This window comes from Crocodylus siamensis, chromosome 1, assembly GCF_052110815.1.
Source record: "Crocodylus siamensis isolate JL-2025a chromosome 1, ASM5211081v1, whole genome shotgun sequence".
Taxonomy (NCBI): Eukaryota; Metazoa; Chordata; order Crocodylia; family Crocodylidae; genus Crocodylus; species Crocodylus siamensis.
This window is the reverse complement of record NC_143395.1, coordinates 364,843,404-364,871,225: the sequence shown is the minus strand read 5'-3', so window position 1 is coordinate 364,871,225 and position 27,822 is coordinate 364,843,404. Positions and strand designations below refer to the sequence as shown.

The window sequence follows — 27,822 nt, the reverse complement described above, 5'->3', positions numbered from 1 at the left end:
CATTCCTACCCCACAGTAAGTAAAAGCTAGAATAGGACAATTTATCGCTGATGGAACAAGGATAAGTTTTCATGGTGTAGCCTCCATTTACTGCAGCAAAGGAATGGACATGAAACACTAACTGTTGAGCAACTGGCAGACAGTGAATCCCATCCCATTTCTAAATTGGTATAATTAGCCTGTTTGCTCATATCATCATATCTCCAACTGAGAGGGCAGGTTGGGGCTCTTCAAGGACCTTTCAGAGCCATAAGAAATGTCTTATGATTCCATATAATTTTCAGACAAATCAAATATTTTGCCTAAAATACTTGATAATTTCACTTTAATATTCTAAGAACATAAGAACTCTAATTTAGAGAGAAGAACCGATTCCAAAAATCCTAACAGTGATAGAGAATTATATTAAATAGCAACAAAAAAAGTATGCATCAAAAACCAAAATGAAATGCACCAGAACCTTTCACATACCCAGTTTTGTGAGCTGCATACAGAGCTGATGAATAAGTAACTGTAATTTGTATGGTAAATAGTGGGATTCATACCTGAAAATTTCTATAATGCAGCTCTTCCCTTTCCACTCAACATAACACTCAGATGGCATTATTGTCAGTGTTGTAATACCTAGATCTCTCATTTTCTTTACATGCTTATATGAAAGTTGGGGCACGGTGTGATACATATTCTATGGGAATCTCTGCTCATGTATCAGCAATGCAAAGAATCCTCTCTGGGGGAATCCTCCCAGTTGTGCATTTCTCATTGGCATTCACCAACCTGGGATGCAGCCTGCAAGCACAGAGGAGGGAACCCCTATGGGAGTTCCCCACTCCATATTTTCAGTTCCCCTATGGGAATCCTCCTGTAGGGTATACCTGCAAAGCATGTCTGAAGGGGGTGAAGGGATTCCTCACTTGCGGACACGTCTGAAATCAGGGTAGGGCACCTAGGGCTATTGTATGGTAGGACTGGGCCCCTGAAGCCCTAGGATTGGCAGGAGCCTGACTATGGGGTGACACCCCTGGCTGCATCTGTAAGCATCAGTGAAGTGGATCAGATTTGCCACAACACATCCCAGCACAGCTGATGCCACTCAAAAGCGATGTTTGTTTCCAGCCTTAGTCACTCAAAGCCTAATTCAGAGATCACTGGAAGTCAATGGAAGCTTTATCCAATGACATTTAGACCTGCTTTGGATCCTGAAAGGGTCTCAAGCTAGGACACCTTTAAAAATACATTTCAGAAGCAAAGTGGTAGGTTAGGAAGGTACTGAACTGCATTAAATACTTGCAGTGCCAAGATAATGGCACATGGTATATCTAGCTATTATTTGGCTTGCCAGAAATAATATAAAAACCATAGTAGTATTTTAACAGTGTTTGTGCATTAATTAAACAATAATTGCATATTTTTATTGCACTAGGGACTGATAAATCAAGATCAAAGGAAAATGATGCTAGGCATTGAATAAACATAGCAAATTGGAGTAATTACACTTACTGAATAGATTACAGAGTTTTAAAATTTCCGGATGATCATTCTGCCATTGTCACCGTAATCGAAAGCCATTCGTACAAGGAAAATGTGGATATCCTTCACATTATTCAAAAATGGGTATGTATGTGGGCATACTATAGGACACGATACTTTTGCCAGTGAGCCATAAATTCAAATAAATACCAAGTCTTTCCACACAAATTTTTCAATGGACCCAGTAGATGGAGCTGTAAGTGTTATAAATAAAGTGTAGGCTTGTGATTCTCAATGTTTTGGGACTCAAGGCACTCCTCCATAACTTCTGTGAATTCTATTTAAAAAGCAAATGCATGTCTTATGGTGCTTACCTCCTTGCAGAGGGGCTCACTGGTTGGGGTTGGGGATTGGATAGGCAGGATCAAGCCTGAGCTTATGCTTAATGTCTCACACCTCCTGACACTTTTCAAAGGATCTAGTGACAACACAGTTGAGAATCATGTGTGCAGACACAGAGTTCAGAACTGACCAAAGCAATCCAAAGCAGATGCATAAGGTACATATTGTTTTTATAAATCAGTTTTGCTCCCTCGGTAGGTAAACAGATGTAAGAGAATGGCAGACTGTTTTGTTTTTTTTTTAATTGTACATTATTGTTCATTCACCTGTCTATTTACACCAATGATACAGTCCCTATTATGAAGAAACTGTAATATATTTTACTCATCCCTGAGGTATTGGAACTTGGGGAAAAAATGACTGGCTTAGTCTGGCACCTCTGAAGCAATGATTCAGCTCCCATTCCAAGTGCTTAGGCTAGTAAATCATTCAAAACATTAGGGACGCAAATCTTGCTTCTTAGCACACTGGCAACCTGGCAACGATTGACCTATAACTTCTGTTTTGACTTGATGTAGAAGATTTTGGATACTCTGAGCAATTAATCTAGTAAACGTTTTCACACTATAGTCTAGTAAACTATGCCCTGACAGAAATGTATATATCACGTTAGGAATTCTATTACAGGCCAGTAGTAAAAAGTTTATTCACCTCATATTCTACATTTTAAATCCATAGAAAAATACTAATGTGAATACCATGGGAAGAGTTCATGGAAGAACTACTGCAGCATGAAAAACACTGGCAAAAAACATTTATTTACTTTTCTTATTGGAGCTGAAAGGGTGAAAAATTCTGGTCAAAACACAATCAATGAGTGTTTTGTCACTGACTTCAGCAGGGGGCAAAATTCTACCTCCCCCCACCCTCCCAATATGTACACTGGGTTTTAGAGGATCATATTGCTAATAGATCCTGAACTTATTCAACTTATGCCCCTTTCCACAGCTGTACTTGCAGAAGGATATCACATGAAGACAAAGATCTACGTTAAGAGTTTCTGAAAAGGGATGCCTAAAAATTATATTCTTCAGCACTAATTAAGGAAATTAATTAAGTATTACCTACATTTAAACACATGCAGCTCCTATGGATGTGTGGAGAGCCTGCTCTGACATGCTGGAAATCCTGTGCGTCAGAGCAAACTCGATTAACTGAATCTGGTGAAGCACAGAAACTGATGTGTCCCAGCAGCTTTCCGTGTCATGTCTATCAGTGTCCCTGCGCTAAAAAATGGCGACAGGGTACTCTGAAATAAAACAGTTCAATGAGCTTTAGTTCAAAGCACCCCACCACCATTTTTTCAGTGCAGAGATACACGGAGATGCTGTGGTGTGACGTGTGGGCGCTTTTAATTAGTGCAGCTCGCTAATTAAAGCACCTGGTGCCGCATCCCAGAACATGTGTAAAGATGCCCATGAATGCTCCATTTGAAGTTACCTAGATTCATCGCATTTAAAATTAAGTACATGCTTAAGTTCCTTGCTGACTAAAGGGTGAAAGTTATAGACCTATATCACTGGTCTGGTTAAGTACTTAATCATTGAAGTTTCTGCAGAGGACTTCTGCCAATAAAGCAGAGATGTATGTAAAAGGAGATGTTGAGTGCTCAGCACTTTTGAAAAACAGATCTTTTAGATGTCTAAATATGAATTTTGTAGTCTAAATTTAGATTCTCTAAAAAAAAATCTTGGAGCTAATTATTAGCTTCTGTAAAACAGATTTTAAGAGTCATGGGAGCTGAGCACAAACCCATTTAGAGAATATTTAGTTTTTACAATGTTATAGGGTGGGGATGCATGTAATTTGGTACTAAATTATCAATGTATTACTACAACAATTTGTAAATAAGTACAAAGATACTCTATTCTGCTGCTCTTATTGAAGATTGTATAAACAATTCTCAAATGGTGATAATGCAAGTAAGGAAGGAAATCTTGTTCCAATCATCAACAAAATGTTATTTTAGGTAGCAACACTTTCAGCTGTAAATCAAAGTTTTCTTTTTTTGGGGGGGAATATATATATATATATAAAATGTGCAATATATAATATATATAAAATAAAATTTGCAGTCTGAAGAGGACTTTTTTTCCAAATCAAGCTTCAGGCATATCATATTGCACATTTAAGGAGTCCTTAAATCATTTTATGTGATATCATTTAGGACTCGGCTAGAAATAAAAGATCCTGCAAAGTAAACTAGGATATGAATTTACAACACAACAATTACTCTGCACTTGTTCCCAATGTGGATACTCTTAACATTCACAGTAAATACAAATCAGATAAATACACTTTTGTAGATTCGTACTCTACTTTGCGGTAACTTCCTTAGGAAGACAAGCCCTTAACTTGATGAAAAAGGTAAAATAGTGGGTTGCGGTATATGCTGTTCTATTTTTAATAAACAGATAAAGGGAGCTTTATTTAAGATTCTACTCTTTACCTTCAAATTTTTATCTGGAAGGTATTTTGTTATTTGAATTTTGTGGGAAATTCCAGAAAGAAATGAGTATGTTTATTATATATCCAGGGCACTGGCTGTCTTGAACAGACTAATTTGATATGTATTATTAACATCTTACTACTAGGGACCAGTGGAATTTGCGCTGGAAGCATGTTATGCAGCAGCTCCTTTAATCTCGCTGTGTCCCCCACATGTTCCCTGCTGCTGATTGGTGGAGGGGCCTTGTTAGCCTCACTGCTCACCCCAACGGCTGGGAGGCAAAAACCGCAGTTTGAAATATACAACGATTTTTGCTTTCCATCTGGTCAGCAGCAAATGGCAAGGCTGCTGGGGCCCCTCCACCAATCAGCAGCAGGGGGCAAAAAGTGGCATATTTAAAACCATGGTTTTCTCCTGCCCACTGATCAGAGGTGAGCAGCAGGAACCCTCTGCCAGTCAGTGGGGGTTGTTGGGGGGGTGGACTTCTACAAGATTAAAGGAGCTGCCATGCAGCACACTTCCTGTGTTAATTCCAGAGTTCCCTACTTATCACATGTTGGCTGGACTGGTGTGGTCAGGGATGATCTTGCCTTGAGCCGGGGAGCTGGACTAGATGGTTGCATGAGGTCCCTTCCAAACCTACTTCCCTATGACGTATGTAAATGAATAAATATAACTGAATGTATAAATTATAATTATATACTTACTATAATTTCTATAATGGAGGACAATCACACGAGTGGTGTGACTTACTTAACATTACACACACACACACACACACACACACACACACACACACACACACACACAACTAATGGCAGACACAGATATGCCAACTCCCACTATGATGCCCTATTTACTGCACTTTGCAGTCTCTATTACCTTCATTTCTGAAAAGTCCTAAAGACCCTTACAAATTTGGGGCTCATTTTACCCAGTTCAGCATTATAGCCAGTGCTTGGGTAGAACATGAAAAAGTATTTAAAAGTACACAGCAACACTGCACAGTTCTGTACAAAAGTACAAAGGTAAGATAACTATAACTAATGGAAAGTGAAAGAAAAATTTAGGAAATGAAAGTATAATTACCATGAACCACAATTTGACCAGAACATAGGCCCTTGCAAAAAGCGCTATGGATTTTTAATGGTTGTAAGGGCCCTGGCTTTTAATTCATCTTTTGAAAGATGGCATTTCTAACAAGTATCATTCTTAATATAATACATGCTGCAAATTTGGGACTGACTAGCATAATGCTGCCTTTCACTGAACTGCCAACATCATTTCCTTCACTAGCTGGATTTTCCACAGTTTCTCACATGCAGATACTGGATAGGTTCAATACTGCTTAGTTTGTATGAAGTAATGAGTTCACAGCCCAAAAGGGTATAGATGCAATTTACTGCATCTCCATACTCTGTGTGTAACCCAGGAAGCCTGGATGCAACAAGCTGTGAAAACAGGATACACATAGGCATTTAAGACTGGCCTGAGGTTAGGAAGACGTGTCTTGTACCATCAGTTAAAAATTCTACCTTCTCTATTTAAGAGATTCAAGAAAGGTTACAGGGGATGGAAGTTTGCAAGATAAAGGAAGGAAATTAAAGTACCTGTAATGTGTCACAGATATAGCAGAAAGTTTGTGTGCACATGCGAACAGGTTATGCTGTTAGCGCATTCCAGTGATAAGTTATATACATCAAGACTACAAAAAGTATGTGGAAAAGACAAAAGCCTATTAGATCCCAGGAGCGAAAGGTAGAAGTTGATTGTGGGGGTTTCTCCCCGAGGGCCAGCAGAGTGTCAACAGTCTTTCGAATGTGACGAATATCCGACTGCAGGATGTCATACGGAGAGCAGAGGTCAGCCTATCCCGAAGGGCAGCCATTAGAACAGAAAAAAACAGTGCATAAAATTAAAAATACAAAACTATAAAGTGTTTGATAAATAAAGTATCATAATATTCTGTTACTAGTATAAATATGTAGGAACAGATTAAATGAAGCAAGAAACACTCCTTTGTTTCTTCTAAATAGTTAAACTAGGGTACAATATTAAAATGGTAACAGAAATATGGGACACAAGCTAAGCACTCAATCCTGCAAACCGTTAAACAAATATTTTAATGGGACTAATTATAGGATTCAGATTTTGCGAAAGCAAAGAACAAGTCAGATCTGTTAGCAACTCAGACAAACCATGGTACTGAAAGCTGAAGAAAAAATACTAGAAAAAGAAACCATTAGAAATAGATGTAAAATTATTCACCTAATACTGTAAACACCATAAAATCTGGTGATCAAATAATTTCTGTTGGACAATGCCCTGGTTGGAAATTTAAAAAAACTATCACTTAAAAGCATAAATATTAATTTTAAGGACATTTCTAAGATAAGCAGTTGGACAACCAAATTTCCTATTAAATGTTCTAAAATTTAAAACAATATACTGTATGAACATATCCATCCTATCATTACATATATTTTGGAAGCTATTAATGATTTGGGGAACAATTTTGTTTGGAATACAAGCATCAAAGCAAACTGCACCAAGCAATTATCATGAGGCAGATACGATATGTTATCATTAAGCAAAATCAAAACCAAGTAGCACTCTGATAACTTTAAAATTTGAAAGACCTGCATAATGTGTCTTGACTTGTATCTTAAGTCAAATCTCTCCTGCCCATGTAACCTCACTATCAATTTCCAACTCAGCCAGTCTATATACACATAAGAATATTTTTTGGAAAAAGACACAGTAAGCACAGACAGTAGGAAAGACAAATCCCCATTTCAAAAGAATATTTCAAACTGGTCCTTAATAAACTGTTTTGTTCAAGTGTACTTGGATATTAAAGGAAATGAATGTCTGGGATTAAAAATGAAAATGTTTAGATGTCCAATTTTATTACTACGAATCTTCAAAATGTAGTTTAAAAATATGTCATTGATCTTTTGAAAGTATGAAGAACAACTGATGTCTGTAATGTGAACAACAAAGTAGTAGCAACTGTGTTGCTGATGTACAAGAAGGAAGAGAATTCTCTTTTCTTGGCAGTGTTGGTTTTGGATTTAACTGGAGTAGAAGGATGTAAAAGGCGTATGTTTTTTCACACAAGTCATGAAATGCGATAGTGGGGAAAAGATCTCATTAGCTGTGGTGGTACCAGTTTCCCCTACTCACTTTTTCCAGGGGGGCTGCACACTTTATATTCAATAATTATATAAATCTCAAAGAAACACCTGAATTATGATTAAAAATAGAGGAAAACACGCATAATTTAAAAGCAAAATAAGCTTTGTTTAAAATTTTGACTTAAAGCATTAGATTGAGAACATATACTGGTAATAAAGTTCAGAAACTTTTTAATTATAAAATTGCTTCCACAAAACTAATTTAGAGCCCACAAACTACTAAAAAAACCCCTCATTGACTAGCAGAAATGAAACGTATATACTTTTACTGAAGACACTAATACATCTGAAGACACTAATACATCTAATCAAAACTCTGTAATGAAATAAGATAAATTTAATACCTGATAAAATTATACACAATAATGAAAGCCTGAGATGTTCCGAATCTAAACTTAGGTTCACTTATTAATATTAGACCATTTTCTCTCTAATTTGAGACAGATATCATCAGAGCAAACTGCAGGCACAAATAATTTCAGTTAGTGAAGAACAAAGCAGCTGGCACCAGGTCTAACTTTACAGGGAGCAAGGAATCTGCTGACCAGCCATTAGCAAAAGGAGAAGAATCCAGGCACAGAAGCCAAAGCATGTAGGAGAAGCAGAAGCATGCAAAAGGAGTATTCTACAAGAACTGCCAGGCAGCATTTTAACCAGTGAGATTAGAAAAAGCCTAAAGACCATCTGACTGTTTTGCATATTTGCATACACTCTGTGGTAGTGAAGCATTTGCAGAACAAAAGCACATATTTCTCAAATTAGCAAATATTTCAAAGCATGCTATTCCATTTTTACCTGCTTGTACTAAGTAAAAAGGATTATACTATATGTGTCTCTCTATTGCTTCTGTAATGGAACTGGGGATAGAATATTCCATTGCTTTTTGGTAACTAAGGCATTCTGATTTACATAACCAGCATTTTACAGACACTGTGAAATTAAAGTGCTAAAACAAAACTCAGCATAAAGATACATTATAGAAGAAGCATCAGGTTGAAATACTCTGCCTTCCTCATTAAAGAGTACGTACGCTGTTATTAGTCACAACTGAAGAGTTAAGCATACCTTTTGACCCATTTATCATCAGCTTTTTTAAAAAGTGTCTGAAGCTGCATGCCTAAATGGATCATGCAGCTGCCAAAGCTGCACATGCAGAATAAACATATACAGTAGAGGGTTTTAAGTGTAAACATTGCGTGTCTGGCATGCTCAGACTGCTTCTATTGTGCATGCATCAGCAATACTTGCACAAACAAATCAGATTTATAGTTTTGAAAACCAAGCTCATAATTTTTGACACCTAAGAATAAAATCTCAAGGGTAAGTACTCAGGATTCTACCAAAGTGCACAGGACTTTGTGTGCACATTATAAGGCATCTGAGAGTTAGGGCTTAACCTCTTGAAATATACCACAGGCCAAACGGTATGTACTGCTTAACACAGTGGGAGAAATTCATACCTGATAAAATTTACTGCAAGTCCATGGAAGCCTCAGGACAAACTCTGGTAAGGTAACTGGTTGTGCAAATGGGTTAGGGCTAAGTGGCAAAATAGTGCATTAACTGGGATAGAGAGAGCAATGTAGGAATGAAAACAACTAACAAGTGACATCCAGCAAGCAAGAACTTCTTACCTTACTCCAGCTAATAGGTTGCTATTTTTGCTACGTTCTTACTTGTTACATTCTCACAAACACAGAATTGTTTGTGGTCGTGCAATGAAGACCCCATTCTAGAAGCACTGCATTTTCATTGTTGACTGTTTTTATAACTAAAAACTATAATGCTGCACTGGCATGATGGTTTCTACATTCCTTCCTTCAGCAATCTTATTTTTCTACTTTAAAAAATATCAAAGATAAATGAAAAAAGCACAACTGTAAGTGAAACAAATGTACATACATGAACAGAAAGAAAAAGTGTGCTTTTAGTTTTACTTGTGAGTTCCCATACTACCATTAACCATTCCTAGCTTTTCACTGATTTTTGGCTGATACTCTGTTAAATTGATTTGATTTTTGGGTAAAAAGGTATAACGTAATTGTACATACAGTCTTCCATAGATATGGAGCTTGCACATAACAGCAATAAAAACTTTTGTTAACTCTAACCAGCACCAGTAACTTGTTTTGAGTAAAAAAAAGCAACCTCTTACCAACTCCTTTGTGCATCTGAGCTTAAATAGGTGACTATATTTGAGACAAGGATCAAATTCCCCATTCCCCACCAGAAGAAAATCTTAACAACAAACTCCACCACACTGGTCTATTAGATGCATCTATCAATGATAGCAAAATACAAAGTTTGAGGATTCTGCTAAAATGATCAACTGTGAAATAATTAATTTATTTTTACTGGGTGTCAAAATTAACACTACACTGAAATCAATAAGGGCAATTTGTACTAGTCTCAGAACTACAGTTTTCAGCTGTTTTAGGCATTGCTGCCTGGGTTTATACTCACTAACATTTTGAAGATTATGTCTGAAGTCAAAATGACTCTAAAGAAAACAAAGCAACATTACTCCTAAAGAGAGTTTACATCTTGGATCATATTTATGAAAGAAATTCAAAGGAACAAACATGTGGCAGCTTATGAACTGACATAATCATATATCCAGACCTCTGAATAATATTTTGTGTTAAAGAAAAAACTTTGGTTTCTCTGTCCTGGAAGCAGCCATCTAATCTGACATCTGATGCCAGATGCTTAAATCATGCGAACAGATGCTTAAGTATCTCAACAATGTGTTCATAGATATTAATATTGAAGTAAATTTGAAAGCAAAAAGGCAAGTGTGTGCCAGTGTACAAAGATGGACTGTCTTCCTACACTGAAAATACCGTATACCCTGCTTTTGCTAGAAAACTTCAGCAAACTATCTGGATGATCTTTTTCTCTGGGACCTAACCCCTTGTGAAAAGGTCGTCCTCCAAATCACCCTACATGTTTACATCTTTATTCTACAGTATATGTTTCTGAACACCAGTCACCAAATTCAGGGAGCATATATTGCCTTAGCACCAGCACTAAACTGGAAGCAACGCTGTTCCTAAACTGAAAGCTCCGTTCTGTGCAAAAACCAGCCTAACTTAATGATTTTGACTTCCTTCTTACAAGTAAACATTCAGCTGACCATTACAGCAATGTATTTTTCCTTCAGAGGCATCTGCTAACATGACTGGAATAACATTAGAAAGGCCTCCCTATGGTATGATTTACTAAGTGCAAGAGCTGCCAAAAGGGGAGCCTAGACAGTGCACTAGCATGCTGAGTTGAAGGTTTAAACGTGATGTGATACTGCTATGCTGTAAAGTAGTAATGCAAGTGACAGCATCATATTTCCAGAAATATGAATTAACAGTGAGCCAATTATGTCTTTTAATTTAAAAAGTTGCTAATAAAGTTGGGCAACCCACAGAACAAGTACTATTACTGACTGGAGACAAATATTGCAGATGGTCCTAGGAAAGTATAACAGAGGTCAAGACAACAAAGTCTCAGACCCATATGCGTTTATGAAATTAACAACCTGGTTCCCAGTTTTACCCCTGCAATGCCAGTAGGAAGAGTCAAAATGCATTAGAACTGATACTCTCACCAACCTGTATCCTGCATTTACCATGGGCACTTGGCACTTTGTCACTATAGGGACTGGTTCTGTTGATGATACAAAGCTGTTAGGAGCTTCACTAGAGTTGAAGACATGGGGAGGAAAAAAAAAGCTCAGGTACTATTAGGCAAGAGGGGGTGGGTAACTGGTCTGCCTGGTGATTCAAAACACAGTCCAAGTATCTCAGATAAAACTGCTTAAAAGAACAAATTCCCCCATGCAACCATCTTACTGTTACTCACTCAGAAGTCAACTGCCACTTACTGCAACGCTTATATAGGGTGCATCCAGACAAGCACGGACGTTTGTTTCCCTGGGGAAAAGCAGCAGCGGCACAAAGTGGGGAACTTCCATGCCACATGTGCTTTGGCACACCACAGGTTAACCCGGGTGGAACAGGAGAGGCTGGGACCAGCGACTGTGCTGGCCCCGACAGCCTTCCTTGGGGTTGTGGGGGCCTCTTAGGCCTGCAGCTGTGGCAGGAAGCCTGGCCAGCAGCCAGAGCATGACTCCAGCTAGCAAGGCTCTGGTTTTGAGTGGCATGTGCTGCCGCCATGTGCACCAGCCCGCTTTCTTCTGGTGTGGGTTTTTTGACCCTGGGATCTCCCAGGGTTCGCCACCTCCCCAAAGCTGCGAAGTAGCAGTCCAAGGAACGCCTGCACATGCCACGTGTGGCATACCATACCACTCGTCTGGATGCGGCCATAAGGTTCAATATGGAAAATGTTTATGACAGGAGATGCTGAGAACTGGCACTGTTCAACTGGCAGCACAAAATGAATCATTATTTAGCAGTTTTCATGCAAGTGAAAGCCTACATGCCATTACCTATTTACTAACAAGTACTGTGAATAGACTCCTTCCTTCTACAATCCTTCAGGTGTTTATCCACCACTTCTCTGACTGCAAAAAAATACAGATTGTGTCTTGTAAAACGAAGCCCAACTGGCCTGACAGAGGTCTGACCTCTTGTGAATAGCATGTTTCATTCCAAATGTCAGAAACAAAAAATTGTACACAAATCTCTTTCCCTGTTGTAATGACGTTTCTGAGAGCCTACAAGACCCAGAAAGAACCTTGCTGTTTAGTTTTCTCTGAAGGATTAGCGACAGGCACTTTAAGAACCCAATGGCATTCAAAACATAATACAACCATTGATTAATGCACCTTCTATACTTAAAACAGGAGCTCTTCCTGGACCATGCTGGTCCATTGCCTCCTAAAAATGAACGTTTAGTGGTGGAAGTACTTGAAGCACAAGATCAGTCATGTTAGCAGATAGATTTAAGATAGGCTTCCCTTATACATGTGTTTTCTTATTTTCAAATGCCATGATCTGTATATAGCTACATATGACAGGATACTGTCCTGATTCTATGGATTTTTTGAAGAACCTGTATATTCCTCTATCCCTGTTACAACTGTAGTTAGCTGAGACCATAGAGTGATAAAAAAATATTAAAAAAACTATTCAGACTTTGTAAGGATATGAAATTGGATCAACAAATATTCTTCAGGATGTGGAGATAAGTGTAACAAGAAATAACGGCAGGAAGTACAATCTAAAATTGGAATGCATCGCACACCCATAACAAGGGGCAGTTTCACTGCAGAACTTCTCTCCAGTTTACTCCATTCCTCAAACCGGATTCTCCTGAGGCAGTCAGGCGAGGTAAGAATGATCAAGAGGCAGATAATTTTTTATTGATATTTTTGTAACCTACTGCTCCTAGACATTTTTCGTTTACCTGACTACGTGCCTTCTGCTTGCTTCCCACACACACATACATATCTGGCTTTCACTAAACACCGAGTTTCCAACATACATGGTTCTCTTTCTCAAGCACAGCACATTCCAAACACTTCCTCTCATCTAAGCTCCAAAACAATGCATTTTCACAAAGCATCTCAGTTTGCCAATTGGCACACACGTCTAGTAAACTTGAATTCTCAAAGGACAGAGATTTCCAAAAAAATCTCTCAAAGTAGAAACCTTAAATAATTCCCTTGGTATCTATGTAAATGAACTTTTTCCTCAGTGGAAGATAACATTCTTTTATTTAAGTTTAATCTTTGACCCTTTGTTTAAACCTCAATGCAGACTTGAAATAAATAAGCAGTTAATCAAATAGTTTAAAAATGCATGAAAAGTTTACGATATTAGAAGAGAAAGTTACACATTTCATTGACAGCTGAAAGAAAAAGAAGTAAATTCAACCTCCCACCCTCTGGTTCTCAAAATACTGAAACATAAATAGTTATTGCCAAATAAGTTTACAGCAATTTAAGCAAGGAAATTCAAAATGAAGAGATCATCTCATCCTATGCCATCATATAGTAATGTGGTACTGCAGGGTACTACTGTGGTACTCATATTAACACAATTTTCCTCAGAAATTTTCCTATGACATTTAATTTCACCCCACCCCCTTTTGAAAAAATAAATAAAGGATATATTAGTGGGGAAGGTAAAAAAAGTGGTCACTACCTCTCCCTTTCTCCAAAAGGCTGCTTCCAAGCACCTGAGACCTGTATTCTAGTGCTGAGTATACTTTGAGGTGTGAAGATCAACAAACTTCGGTACATGTTCCATGCACACTAGGTTTAGACTCTATCTATATGGATCCTTACTTTAGGAAGACATGTTTTGAACTTGAAAATGATAATTTACAACATGGAACCTTTCTAATATCCTGCATTAACATTTTGTGAGCAACTTATCATACAGTAAACATTAACAAACAGTGATAGCTGGCCAATGTTAATCATTTAAGAATAGAGAAACAATATAATGGGATAAAGAATGTTGCAATTCATGATGTTAACAGCAATTCACTGTAGTTAAAAATGACCCTCCCCACAACCTCTTCCAAACTGAAAGAGACAACATATCATTGGTTTTGCAGTCCTTCAAATAAAGAGTAGAAAAATGTTTGGTTTTTTTTCATATTTAGTAAAAGGACAGATTTGAAATATTTGCATTAGGTTCATTCCTGAGTTTAAAACCAAAGTCTTGATTTTATATTCAATAAAAGCAGAACTTAAAAATAAAGCGACCCTTAATTATACTGTGAAATGTCATCAACAGCATGATGAAAATACTAATATGCAGTTTCCACATCTGTAGTTTTATATTTTACTGCACTGAAATCTTGTCTATGATACCTCATGCTGAAGATGAACTGTTTGACATAAATTTTCCTATACTTTTGTAAAAATGTTTTCAGAATCTGGGAAAGATTCTAAACTGCACTAACGTAAATTGGCAGTAATTAAATTGGATAATACAGAATTATCAGAGTGTAATTATGATGATTATATTCATCACATTTTATCTTTCACAGGTTTAAAAAACACTATGCCTTTATTTTACCATCGCAATAGAATCTCAGTTGTGCACATCCCATTAATTCACAGAGAGAATGACTTCCTCTCCTTAAATCACAGCAAAAATAGACTGCTGGGATGAGGGCTTGTTACTACCAGTTAGTTTTACAAAATGTAAAAGTATCTAATAATTTAATACAAAGTATTAATGTATTAAAATAAATGAGGCTTAAAAGCTAAAGGAACCAAGCATAACAGTTTTTACTGTAAAAACCTTGCCAATTTTTCTTAACATTACCTATTTGTTGTATTGTCCAGTTGTTCCCTATACATACAATGAAGTATTGGGAATACTGCAATACTAAGACACCCATATCTCCTTACTGAAAGAGAGAATGGCATGTTTTTAAGTGCTTTGAGGACTACTCAAGCTAAGTACAATACAAGACGTACTATTACTACTACTAACAGTTTTGTGATACCACTTGCTTTTGTTGCTGAGAGTTCACCAATTCATGAAATTTAGCAATCTGCTAATGAGCTCTCCAATCATGAGAGGAATTTGACCCTAATCCTGCAGTGTTCTTGAGTATATGCTTAATTTAAACACTGATGCCTATAAGTACGTCTACAGGCTTACAAATATCTTGCATGAATACTTCTATGGAACTACCTGTATGCTTTAAATTTTAAGTACATACAAAAGCACTGCAAAACAGAGTGTAAAAGTAATTCTGTAATATTTTATAATATATATGTGAATAATTTTAGCATCTATAAAAAGTAAATATCCTTCAGCTATAAAGTAATAGCTGATATATGCTTTTTAGTGCATTTCACCTAGGAATGGACTTAATTAAAAATTACCTCTGGTATTCCCAGTTTCCTACATGCATCCAGAAAGTTTTCTACATTTCTCCTGCATTTTGCCATGCTGAGTTTAGGCTGTCAATAGAAAAAAACAACAAATCCCTAGATTAATATGAAAGAATCCAGTGATATACAGTAGTCAATAGAAAACTCTGTTTATGACATAACCCGTCTACTGCCAATGCCACATGTTATTTTTTTCCTGAAAACATATACTGTATTTATAAAATGTAGAAAACTTCTTTAGAATAAAACGTGACAGTAGAAAATGGAAACAGAAGTGTTTTGACAATGGAAGCCAAAGTCTTCTGTAAAAAACAACACAATAAAACAAACAAACCACAAAGAAAAAAAAAATCAAGAAAATACATTGGAAAAAAATTTTGTTTTTAGAAATAGTATAAGAATTCTTTGATGTCCTTAATCCAAGGGTTTTCAACCTTTTTGGGTCAGTGTACCCCCAGCAGTTGGACGCTGAGTGGGGTGAGGGGAGTACATGTGGTCAGACACTGAGTGGCAGGGGGTGGAGCATGACCGGATGCCAAGTGGGGGTGGGGGGTGAACATGGAGTGACAGCAGATGCTGCATATGATCTTCCCCCACTCCCTGCGTCCGGCTGGGTGGGTGGCACCTGTCCAGGATGCTGCAAGACAGAGCTCAATCCCCACCTGCCTGCACGTACCCCCTATGGCTTTCTCAAGTATCCTCAGGGGTATGTGTACGCCTGGTTGACAATCTGTGCTATAGTCCATGGGTACTCAATTCCTAGCCTACAGACCCGAGTTATCCAGCCCACAAGGCTCCCCACAGGTCCAGAAATTTGGCATCAGGGGAAGTGTGGCACCACTCCCTCACTGCCAAATTTCCAGAACCACTGGAAGCCATGGGCCCTGTTCATTGGAATGGGTGCCTGATCCCAGTATGCAGGGCTGGGCAGGGGCAATTCTTGTGTGGTAGGTTGGGAGGGGGTGGTACCTCATGGCCTAATTCTTGTGTGGTAGGTTGGGAGAGGGTGGTACCAAGTTCCTGGGGCTGAATGGGGGACAGAAAGCCAGTGCTGGAGCCCAATCCCAGCATGTACGGCAGGAGGGGGTGGCCCCCAAAGCCCACTCCCAGCATTTGGAGGCAGGAAGGGGTGGTGCTGGGGCTCAATCCTAGCATGTGGGGGTGGCACCAGGACCCTAGAACCCAATACCAGTGTGTGCAGTAAGGAGGGGGCAGGACTGGGCCCCAGGCCTGATCCTGGTATGCAGGGCATCATCTGGCCCATAGGGCCCAAAGGTTTGAGCATCACTATTGTAATCAGATCCCTGCGAGTAGGTCATTGCCTCTGAGGACCCCAAAATTACAGAACAAGAGCATATTTCTCTTGTATTCTATCTGCAACAAAAAAGGAAGAATTGCCACATTTAGCAGAAAATGTATGTGTTGCTAGATGGGACTGATAAATCAATACATTGTTAATGTTAATAGCATTGCTATTCAATATCTTTGCCATATGTATTACATGCAGCATGTTACTAATCATATTGAAAGCTATGACAGGAAAAATTAGTGAGGCCTCTTGCAAGGAAGTTAAGGAAGTATGGGTTGGATGAATGGACTGTAAGGTGGACAGAAAATTGACTGTATCGTCAGGCCCAATGGGTAGTGATCAATGGCTCTATGGCTAGCTGGTGACCAGAATCAAGTGGAGTGCCCCAGGAGTTGGTCCTAGGGCCAGTTTTGTTCAATATCTTCAGTAACAAGCTGGAAAATGGCATAGCACACCCTCTGCAAGTTTTTGGATGCCATCAAGCTAGCGGAAGTACACTGGAGGGTAAGGCTAAGATTCAAAGTGAAATAGAGAAATTGGAGGATTGGGCTAAAAGAAATCTCATGAGGTTCAACAAGGACAAGTGCAAAGTCCTGCATTTAGGATGGAACAGTCCCATGTACTGCTACAGGATTGGGACCAACTGGCTAAGCAGCACATCCACAAAAAAGACCTGGGGGTTACAGTGGACAATAAGCTGGATATGAGTCAATAATAGTGTGCCCTTGGTTGCCAAGAAGGTTAACAGCATAATGGGCTGCATTAGTAGGAGCCTTGCCAGCAGATTGAGGGAAGTAATTAATTCTTCCCCTCGACCCTACACTGGTGAATCCACATCTGGAGTACTGTGTTTAGTTTTGGGCCCCCAACTACAGAAAGGATGCAGACAAGTTGGAGAGTCCAGTGAAGGACAATAAAAATGGTGAAGGGGCTTGGGCACATGACTTACGACAAGAGGCTGAGGAAACTGGACTTATTTAGTCTGGAGAAGAGAAGATTGAGGGGGATTTAATAGCAGCCTTCAACTACCTGAACAGGGGTTCAAAAGACAATGGAGCTAGACTGTTCTCTGTAGTGGCAGATGACAGAACAAGGAACAATAATTTCAAATGCAGCAAGGGAAGTTTAAGCTGAATATTAGGAGAAATTGTCTTACTAGGAGGGTGATGAAGCACTGAAATGGGTTACCTAGAGAAGTGGTGGAATCTCCATTCTTGGAGGTTTTTTAGGCCTTCCTTGATAAAGCCCTGGCTGGGATGATCTAGTTGGGGATGGTCCTGCTTTGAGGAGGGGGGTTGGACTAGATGACCTCCTGTGGTCCTTTCCAAAACAATTTTTCTATGATTCTAAGTGTGGGGGCTAAATTTAAGGGAAGTATTGTCTGGAACAAAAGTCTTGTCAAAAGATATTTCCTTGCAGCTCAAAAAAGGAGGGAAAAAAATCTGAATTACGTTAAACATATCAGTTGTTTAGACAATTAATACATACACTTCAACTTGCTACAGACCAGCTTATTCATAACATAATGGTTAGTGTACTTTAATGGATATTTGAATATTGTTTGATAAATCATCAACTTCATGTTTTAAAAATTGCTGACTTACTACTGCTGGTGAAGGTACATGGATACTTCCTACAGATCGAGGACGAACGTGATTGACTAAATGACAGAGAACCACCCCATCCATAAGAGCAGATCCCAAGTCTTCAGGCAAACAGATCTTTAGTCTTGTTTCAATATTCTGTAAAGGAGAACAAGCAAGTCACCACTTTTATACCAAATTAGATTGAATGGACAAAAAATCCAAAGCAAATATTCATAAGCTGCATTACAGTCCTCATGTGCCTTTTCCCAATTAAAACCTAAAGTGACCACCTAAGTCTTGCTTTGCCAAAACTACTGATATTTTCTCATTCATACTATGGCTTAAAAAATGCCTACACTCCTCTTCTATATTATCCACTATGTTAACTGGTGGCTGACTCCTGTTGCCACATGCTACTGATTGTCCCCATTCCACCACCACAGCCTGGATCACAGCTCTTCATTGGCCAGACCTATGTTGCCAGCCACTGAATAATACTGTTAAAACAGTGATTTTGCACTATTAAATCAATGCTAATGTGAAAATGGTCTCTTACCACTACTTTGGTGGGTGTACTGTTTACTTCTTAATAGATATAACAGAACTATTTTAACACCCAGTGACAAACCATGTCTTTGTTGTAAAATTGCTGGTTTAAATGTGTTTGTGTTGTAAAAATGTTCAACGTCCAGTTTCCTTAAATAGCTAGTACAGGTGGAAAGAATTTAAGACAGACTGAAGAAACCAAAGCTGCCTTCCCTTATGGAGAAGTGATGCCCTTCCAGTAACAACTGAGTAGCCTTCAGATGGGGTTGGTAAATATCCATTGGAGGTGACACGAAGAGGCATCAAGGGCACAGATAAGGATGGGGCAAATGGATGGAACAAAGTGAAAAGCTGGAAGTCCCAAGAGAAGGCAAAGTAAAGTCAAAATAACTTTGCGGTGCTCTTAGACTGTGTAGTCTGGACTGGAGACAGATTATTGGCTTAACCCTTTGGAGGGGGCAAGGACTCTGCTTTCTGTACTGCAGTTGCTCAATAAATGACTGTTGAAAAGGAACAGTCTGTTTTGCTTTTTGGGGACTTTGGGGTGCAGTTATTTTCCCTTTGATGAGGTAATTTCCATGTCAGAAGCTGGAAGGTAACTCCCTGAGCGAGGACCAGGGACCACAGGCCCACATCTCAGGGGTATAAGGAGCTAAGTGCTAACCTCACTCTGGAAGCCACACCTGGGCTGGCATCAGTGGGTATTCAGAGACTATACAAGGCTGGGAGTCCCAAGCAAGTGCTCCCCTGGTGCAATCTTTGATGCACCACACAACTGGGTAATTCTGCTGAATAAATCTCACTCATTGTCCTTAGATTTTTCATCTCCATTTTACAGATAGTGAAAATGGGGCAGAGGTTTACAGATTTTAAGGACACAAAAGACCACTTAGTCTCAATCGCAAAACAGAACACAAACCCACACCTCCATCATGCCACTTCTTAACTTCCTTTTCAATTAACTAAAAATATTGAGCTTAGTATTTCTCACAAAGGCACATCATCCACACGGAATCATTCTTATAAACTCTTCACTATCCTTTCTGAAGTTTGGCTATCAGAGCTGGATCCAAGATTCTTGTAAGTGTCAAACTAATGATGCATGCAGGAGTAACATTTTCTTTTACTCCTACTTGGAATTCCCCTGCTAATACATCCAGCAACTGCTTTCATCCTAATGCTATGTGAATCTCCAAAAGGTGGCCAGAAAACACATGCTTTGGCACCGAAGTCACAGCCTACCACTGTTACATACCTCCCGCAGTTGTTCTACAAGTTCTCTCTCTTCTCTCATCTGTTCCATTTTCCTTCGAATTGTAAACTGAGGGTCTATTGATTCCAAATTTCTCTGTGGTCTTAAAAATACTGCGATTAAAGAAAAAGATATTTAGTAAAAACAAGCCAGTTCATGATATATTCATTTTCATAATAAGCAAAATTTCTATACTCTCACAATCATGTCTATAGAGGCTGAAACTTTCAGTACAGAGATGGAAAACTTGATTCAGAGTTGCAGACAAAACACAAAGTTGCCTGGTGATGCTCTTAACAGAATTCATACCTCAATGAATTAATTATATGGATATCAATGGCCAAATCCTATTTGGGAGAAAAATTTTGCAAGTATTTGTCCCTTAATGACTTTATTCAGTAAGCTGTGGATTGTTTCACCTTTCCCATAGCCACAGGCACAGTTCCTTGGAGCAACGGCATCAAGTCTCTGAACATTTTTATTTTGTTCCAGTGACTGTTTTGCATGTTTCTCTCTCAAATAAATATCTGGATGGCTACACCCATCATGTTTATTTAGCAGACTGCAGATGCCCTGGTGGACAGTTAGTACCCTCCATTGCCAGACTGACTTTGAACCTGTTCACATTTTGGGAAGTGACAATCTAGAAAGAGCGAGACATCTTGTTTTTATTACTTCTTTTAATATAATGCAACACCGTAGGTAGGGGATCACTGACACTGGGGGTCAAACCTAAGACCTCCAGTTCTAGACACATTAGTCTCTACTGCCTGTGCAAAAAGATTCTGCATTGTTAGCTCCACTCTGTAGCACAATCAAGCCTGCAGCCACTAAGAGGGGAAAAAGCACATACTAAGCAACCACAGGTTACACATTGCCATGGCTAGCAAAGTTTAACCTGAACTTCCAAGGATATAGCAGCCCAAATGAACCACTACTTGTTGTGCAATGCCCCTGGGTATCTTGGCAGTGACATCTAACCCAATGGCACAGTAGCAAGCATGGGTTATTAGGTGCAATGTTTGCACGGGCTTATATTTTGCTGTAGTTGCTTGCTCCATGTGAGTGCATGTCCTCCTCTCTCAGGACTGTTTTCCCTCCTGAATGAAAGATTTCCTTTGCATCTCTATACCTATAGGTGTTAGGTCCTAGTACTAGAACTGAAGATGTCCACAGCCACCTCCCACCAGGCTCAACCTCTTACCCACTGCATTATACAGTTGGCTAAGATGGTGCCAGGCCTTAATCCGAGACTGGAAGAAAGTAAGGGGGTGGCCTTCTATGACCACTAGGTTCACTAGGAGGCAGAGAGGGGGAAGCAGACCAAAATGTGTAAATATAAGTAGAGAGACGGCCAACAGTGGTTAGTAGTAGCATAATCAGGCCCCAGGGGAGGTGCACTCAGGCCAAAGGTCAGTGAGGATCTAGTCAGGGAACTACTGGAGGGACTGGACATATTTAAATTAGCTGGTCCTGACGATCTTCACCCCAGAGCACTGAGGGAATTAGCTGAGGTCACTGCAGGAGCCCAGCACAATTTTATGAGCACTCATGGTGCTCTGGTGTGGTGCCAGAGAACTGGAAGAGGGCCAACATGGTTCCCATCTTCAAAAAAGGGAGGAAGGAGGACCCAGGAAACTATACGCCAGTTAGTCTTACCTTGATCCTGATAAGCTTTTTGAGAAAATTATTCTGGCACATGTCCATGAGGGGCCAGCAAGGGAGATTATGCTTAGGGGCAACCAACATGAGTTCATTTAGAGGCAGGTCTTGTCAGACCAACCTGGTGGCCTTCTACGACCAGGTCACAAAATCCTTGGATGCAGGGGCAGCAGTGGACATAGTCTTCCTGGATTTTAGGAATGTCGTTGACACCATCTCTCACCCCATTCTCATTAAAAAACTTGGGAACTGTGGCATCGACACCTACAGTCAAATGGGTCGCTAACTGGCTGGAGGGCTGCACCCAGAGAGTGGTGGTGGATGGGTCATTTTCGACCTGGAGGGATGTGGGTAGCGGGGTCCCCCAGGGCTCAGTCCTTGAGTCTGCACTGTTCAACATCTTCATCAGTGACTTGGACAAGGGGGTAAATAGCACCCTGTTCAAATCTGCTGATGCCACTAAGATGTGGGCACGCTAAACAGGAGGAATAGGCTGCAAATCGGACCTAGACAGGTTACAGGGGTGGGCGGATGAAAACAGGATGGATTTCAACAGTGACAAGTGCAAGGTGATGCACCTGGGGAGGAAGCACCAGCACCATACCTACAGGCTGGGGAACTCCCTTCTCATCAATGCAGAGGCAGAAAAGGAACTTGGAGTCATCACTGATGCCAAGATGAATATGGGCTGGCAGTGTGGGGATGCAGTCAAGAAGGCCAACCGCACCTTGTCATGCATCCACAGATGCATCTCAAGCAGGTCCAGGGAGGTGATTCTCCCCCTCTATGCAGCACTGGTAAGGCCGATTTGAAGTCCAGTTCTGGGTGCCACACTTCAAGAGGGATGTGGACAACATGGAGAGGGTCCAGAGGAGGGCCACTCGCATGAACAGGGGGCAGCAGGGCAGGCCCTATGAGGAGAGGCTACGGGACCTGAACCTGTTCAGCCTTCACAAGAGAAGGCTGAGGGGGGATCTAGTGGCCTGTTACAACTATTCAGAGGGGACCAGCAGTCATTGGGGGAGTCTCTGTTCCCCCCAAGCACTACCAGGAGTGACTAGAAATAATGGTCACAAGATCGCAGAGAGTAGGTTCAGGCTAGACACCAGGAGGCGCTACTTCACTGTCAGGGCGGCTAGGATCTGGAACCAACTTCCAAGCGAAGTGGTGCTGGCTCCTACCCTGGGAATCTTTAAGAGGAGGCTAGACAAACACCTTGGTGGGGTCATTTGACCCCAGTACTTTTTCCTGCCATGACAGGGCGTCGGACTTGATGATCTGCTCAGATTCCTTCTGACCCTACAAACTCTGAAACTATAATGAAGGTGGGGCAACTGGGGTACCATCAGGGTAAGCCTAATTCTTTAATGTTTGATACAGGCAGAACTTATGCTGATGAAGTATGCAGGCTAGATCATCAACTGCTAACAAATTCCCTTATACAGGTCCTACAGCATAACCAGTGTAAAAATTCAGAAGAATTCCATTCAGGACACATACATGGAAAAAAACCAAACTAATAATTAAGGTGGCATGAATGATCATGTTATTCTTGGTCTAAATGTTTACAACTACATTGGCAAAAATGTTAACTAACATTATTTTAGTTGCAAATGTTACATAATCATTATTTATCACAGAAGGAATATTGCAGGTTTAGATTAGAAACATATCTCCATAGTATAGTCCATTGCTGTGTAAGCTACCCCCTGCGTACACACATGCATGCATATCACTACCAGGTATCATCTATACGTACAAAAGGAAGCTTGTTAAAGAAGATTTTTCAGACGTTTTCTAGTAATCTAAATCGTTCTGGAGTTGAGAAATATTTTACTAAAATTGTTAGACATTAAACAGAAAAACACCAATCAACATTTGACCAATAGTTGGAAAAAATACCAAAAACACAATTTAAAGAGCTCAACTGTAAAGCAAAGTAAGCTCTTCCATTTTCAAGGACAAGCAGAGACATTTTGCCATGTCTTCCATTAAAATCTACACGGCAAAGTAAGACAAAGTCAGATTAGGTTTCCATATATCAAGTTAATTTGTTTTAATTGTTCCTAACTATACTTTAGGAATGATAAAAATCTCATCCCATGTATAAGTGTTCAACAATATTTTATACTGCAAAATTAGTAAGCATATTATTGTAAAACAGAGTAAACAATACTTAAAATTCTATAATTAATATTTGGCTTATGCTGTTTACTCTCTAGAACAAAATGAAAGATGGCTGGTAAACAAATATTATATTTACACAGAAACACATGAAAATACACACTAACAAACTGTGTTAGCATCTCCATTCCAGTTGCAACAGCAGCAACGTTTCAAAGCACCATGGCCACCGGGCTAAGTTTTCTATTCTAGTCTGCATCTACCTTGGAAACTTAGTTTCATAGTTAGTAGGGTCGGAAGGGACCTGAGCAGATCATCAAATCTGACCCCCTGCCATGGCAGGAAAGAGTACTGGGGTCAAACAACCCCAGCAAGGTGATTGTCAAGCCCTGTCATAAAGACCCCCAGGGTAGGAGCCAGCACCACTTCGCTTGGAAGTTAGTTCCAGATCCTAGCCACCCTGATAGTGAAGTAGTGCCTCCTGATGTCTAGTCTGAATTTATCCTCTGCCAGCTTATGACTGTTATTCCTGGTCACTCCTGGTAGTGCTCAGGGAAACAGGGACTCCCCCAGTGACTGCTGGTCCCCTCTGAATAGTTCATAACAGGCCACTAGATCCCCCCTCAGCCTTCTCTTGTGAAGGCTGAACAGGTTCAGGTCCCTTAGCCTCTCCTCGTAGGGCCTGCCCTGCTGCCCCCGATCATGCGAGTGGCCCTCCTCTGGACCCTCTCCACATTGTCCACATCCCTCTTGAAGTGTGGTGCCCAGAACTGGACCCAGTACTCCAGCTGTGGCCTGACCAGTGCCGCATAGAGGGGGAGGATCACCTCCTTGGACCTGCTTGAAATGCATCTGTGGATGCATGACAAGGTGCGGTTGGCCTTCCTGACTGCATCCCCACACTGCTGGCCCATTTCATCTTGGCATCAATGATGCCCCCAAGATCCTTTTCTGCCTCTGCACTGACGAGAAGGGAGTTCCCCAACCTGTAGGTATGGTGCTGGTGCTTCCTCCCCAGGTGCATCACCTTGCACTTGTTAGTGTTGAATCCCATCCTATTCTCATCTGCCCAACACCGTAACCTGTCTAGGTCCGATTGTAGCCTATTCCTCCCTTCTAACGTACTCACATCCCCCCCATCTTAGTGTCATCAGCAAATTTGAACAGGGTGCTTTTTACCCCCTTGTCCAAGTCACTGATGAAGATGTTGAACAATGCAGGCCCAAGGACCGAGCCCTGAGGAACTTGTTTCTTGTCGTCAGTCTATCAAGCTCTATTTATCCTTGCTTACAGGATCTGCTAAACTAATGCTTATAAATAAGAGTGTTGATCAGCTTTATTTGGTATGTATCTTCTTTTTGAGATGATGAAGGAAGAAACAAAACCTCCTTTCTATATTGTAATGGGCTTACATAGTACAGGATTAGGAAAGAATGTACCATACTGGGTAACCCTCAAGTTACCGTCTTTGCGCTTTTAGTTACAAGTCTTGTGAGAGAAGACTCAAGTGAATGCTAACGTTTGATCTTTGTGAAACATTTTCTTCTGCTATAGGATTTATTTATAAATATGATCACTGTCTGGGGTTTTTTTTTGGGGGGGGGGGCAGTTAATAAATGACAATCCCCAAAACACAGTCAGATGCCTAAAATTTTACATTTTGTACATAAAATGTGAAGAACCAGCAAATATCTACCTATGGAAAATAAATATCACTTATGAGTAAGACCAAAGAATCATATACGATGAGCATAGCCAATTCTGGAAGCAAACAAGCTACTTGAATTAACAAGTGAATAAAACAGTCTCAAGTTTCTGCTAGACCTCATAAATAAAAGACAAAATGTTTGTTCATTCGGAAGTTTCAGTAATGCTGTGTAGGCAATTATTCTGCATTAGTCGTTTGCTCCTGCAGGGGGAGCCCACAGCACATAGATCTGTGGTTCTCAAACAGCTCTTACTTTTCACTCATTTTTGACTACTGAAAAATAGAGCAATTTTCCTGTTGCAAGAACTCAAAAAGATCACACCAGGTCAGAATGCCTTTAACACCATGGACTCTTATTTGAAATCTCTTGTTTAATCTTACGAATCACATTTGCACACCTAACAGAGCTTTCATGGCATCCTGCAGCACCTCTGAAAGGATAGCAAGGCACACCAGGATGCCACATCACCCTGGCTAAGAATCACTGCCATTGATGCATCTCTCAGCCAGACTTTTCCTTCAGATATTAGTATCAGAGTACTATTGTCTGGCCACATTTCTTGTCAGTTAAGCTGGCTAAAAAAGGTATAACGTTAGTCTTAATAACATTTTGTTATGTATTTTTAGCTTGATTTTCACATTAAATAGGCAAAAATATTTAGTGTAATCCAAAATTCATACCCTTGTATTTAGTCTGTCAGTAAAGCGCAGATTTAATGTTATCTAATTCCCAGTTGGGTGCCTACAATTGCTAAGCAGGAGTCATTTTGCACCTGAAATGAATTTGTAACATCATTCAGGGCCTTTACTGTGGCAAAGACTTTACTTGCGGGTACCATCAAGTGCCAAAAAGGCCTTATCAAGTACCAAGTAAATTAAATAATATAAAAATTATTTATATACCTGCAAATATCTGTGGTGGCAAAACAGGCTATAAGTAATAAGAAACACAAGCCAAGGCAAGATGAAAACTTGTCAATAATAGTTTATTCTAATTCATTCAGTTCAGATTTCTTTAATATATAAAAGATGTATAGCTAGAGATATCTGCATACCATTAAGCAGAAAGACAAGCCAATTGTTAAGGCACTAGCCTAGCACTTGGGAGACTTGGGTTCAAATTCCTAGGCAAAGTGCTTATCCTCTGCACCAGGGGTCAGCAACTTCCAGCCCCTGGAGCCTTTCAATTAGACCTGCAGAGCTGTGGCTTCAACAGCGTTCTGCGGCAAGGCATTCTGCCCACACCAGGTCACAGTTGGCACCTGAGGGGTGTTCCAGTGGAAAGGAGCTCTCCTTCCACTGTGCTGCAGTTGGGCAGCAGGAAGAAATGGCAGAGGCAACCAGATCCCAAGCTGAGTAATTCCAGCTCCTTACCAAAAAGCATTACCAATCCCTACCCTAAACATGTAAAATCCTCACTTGTAAGATGGCAATAAATAGAAATTCCCTAACTCACAAAGGTGTTGTCAGAATAGGACAGTAGACAGCACCAAGCAGGTACCTTAGGTAGACTGCAGAGCAAACTTTTAAATAAATCAGGAGTGGTGATCAAGCCAGAGACCTAATAAAAAATTATATCCTGAAACTTCTAAGGTATATACAACACTAATATCTGCAGTTGGCTGAAATCTCCCTGATTTGAAACTGTTCTAACTATGCTTCAGCTTTTCTGCACTGTTCTTGTTCTAATAAGACAGTATAATTACACCACTAACCTCAGGTTAGCACAGATCATATTACCTACTAAATTCCTATCAAGAGAAGTTTAAGCAAAAGGAAAATGAATAAATCTGGATCACTCAGCTGGTGTAATATAATTGAAATTGACTGCTACCCCAGATTTAAGCAGCTAATGAGGTAGCTTCTTGATTCTGATATCAAGGTTAATAGGCCTGATTCTCCACTGTCTTGCATCTCTTGTGATTTTTTACACTTGGGGAAGACCAATGCAAAACAAATTTAATGTTTGATCAAATCAGAATAGCAGCATTTTGCAGCCACTTCGTGCAAACATAAATGGCAGTGCAATGCAAAAGAGAATGCTTCCAGAATTCAAACATACTATCTGCATTCTCAGAAAACTTTCCATATTGTCTAATTCTTAAAAAACATTTTCCTTTTAAGTTGTAAATCATATTTTGTGGTTTGTCTCCTTACACTAGGAATAAACTAATATACTTCAATGGGTAACCCATATGAATTCAAGAGCAGAACTGTATTTCAGCAGGAAGAACTCAAGTCCCCTTGTTAAGATATAACAATAATTTGACTAGTTTTCACCCCTAACTCTAAGCAATTCCT

The 27,822-nt window shown here is 39.8% G+C and overlaps 1 protein-coding gene across 4 annotated transcripts in view; it reads right to left on the bottom strand.

Annotated features, from left to right (window-relative positions):
- Positions 1 to 27,822, bottom strand: part of LRCH1 (leucine rich repeats and calponin homology domain containing 1) — a 214,752-nt gene that overhangs the window by 13,982 nt on the left and 172,948 nt on the right. For 3 of the 4 annotated variants that reach the window (XM_090025761.1, XM_090025744.1, XM_090025734.1), the window contains 4 exons: positions 20,031 to 20,140; positions 18,248 to 18,385; positions 15,326 to 15,403; positions 5,932 to 6,189 (listed from right to left, as the gene is read on the bottom strand). In XM_090025761.1, coding sequence (XP_089881887.1) covers positions 5,983 to 6,189; positions 15,326 to 15,403; positions 18,248 to 18,385; positions 20,031 to 20,140 — 533 coding nt within the window. In that variant the 3' untranslated portion in view covers positions 5,932 to 5,982. The remainder of the gene's footprint in view (positions 1 to 5,931; positions 6,190 to 15,325; positions 15,404 to 18,247; positions 18,386 to 20,030; positions 20,141 to 27,822) is intronic. The other variant, XM_090025752.1, reaches the window with a different exon arrangement.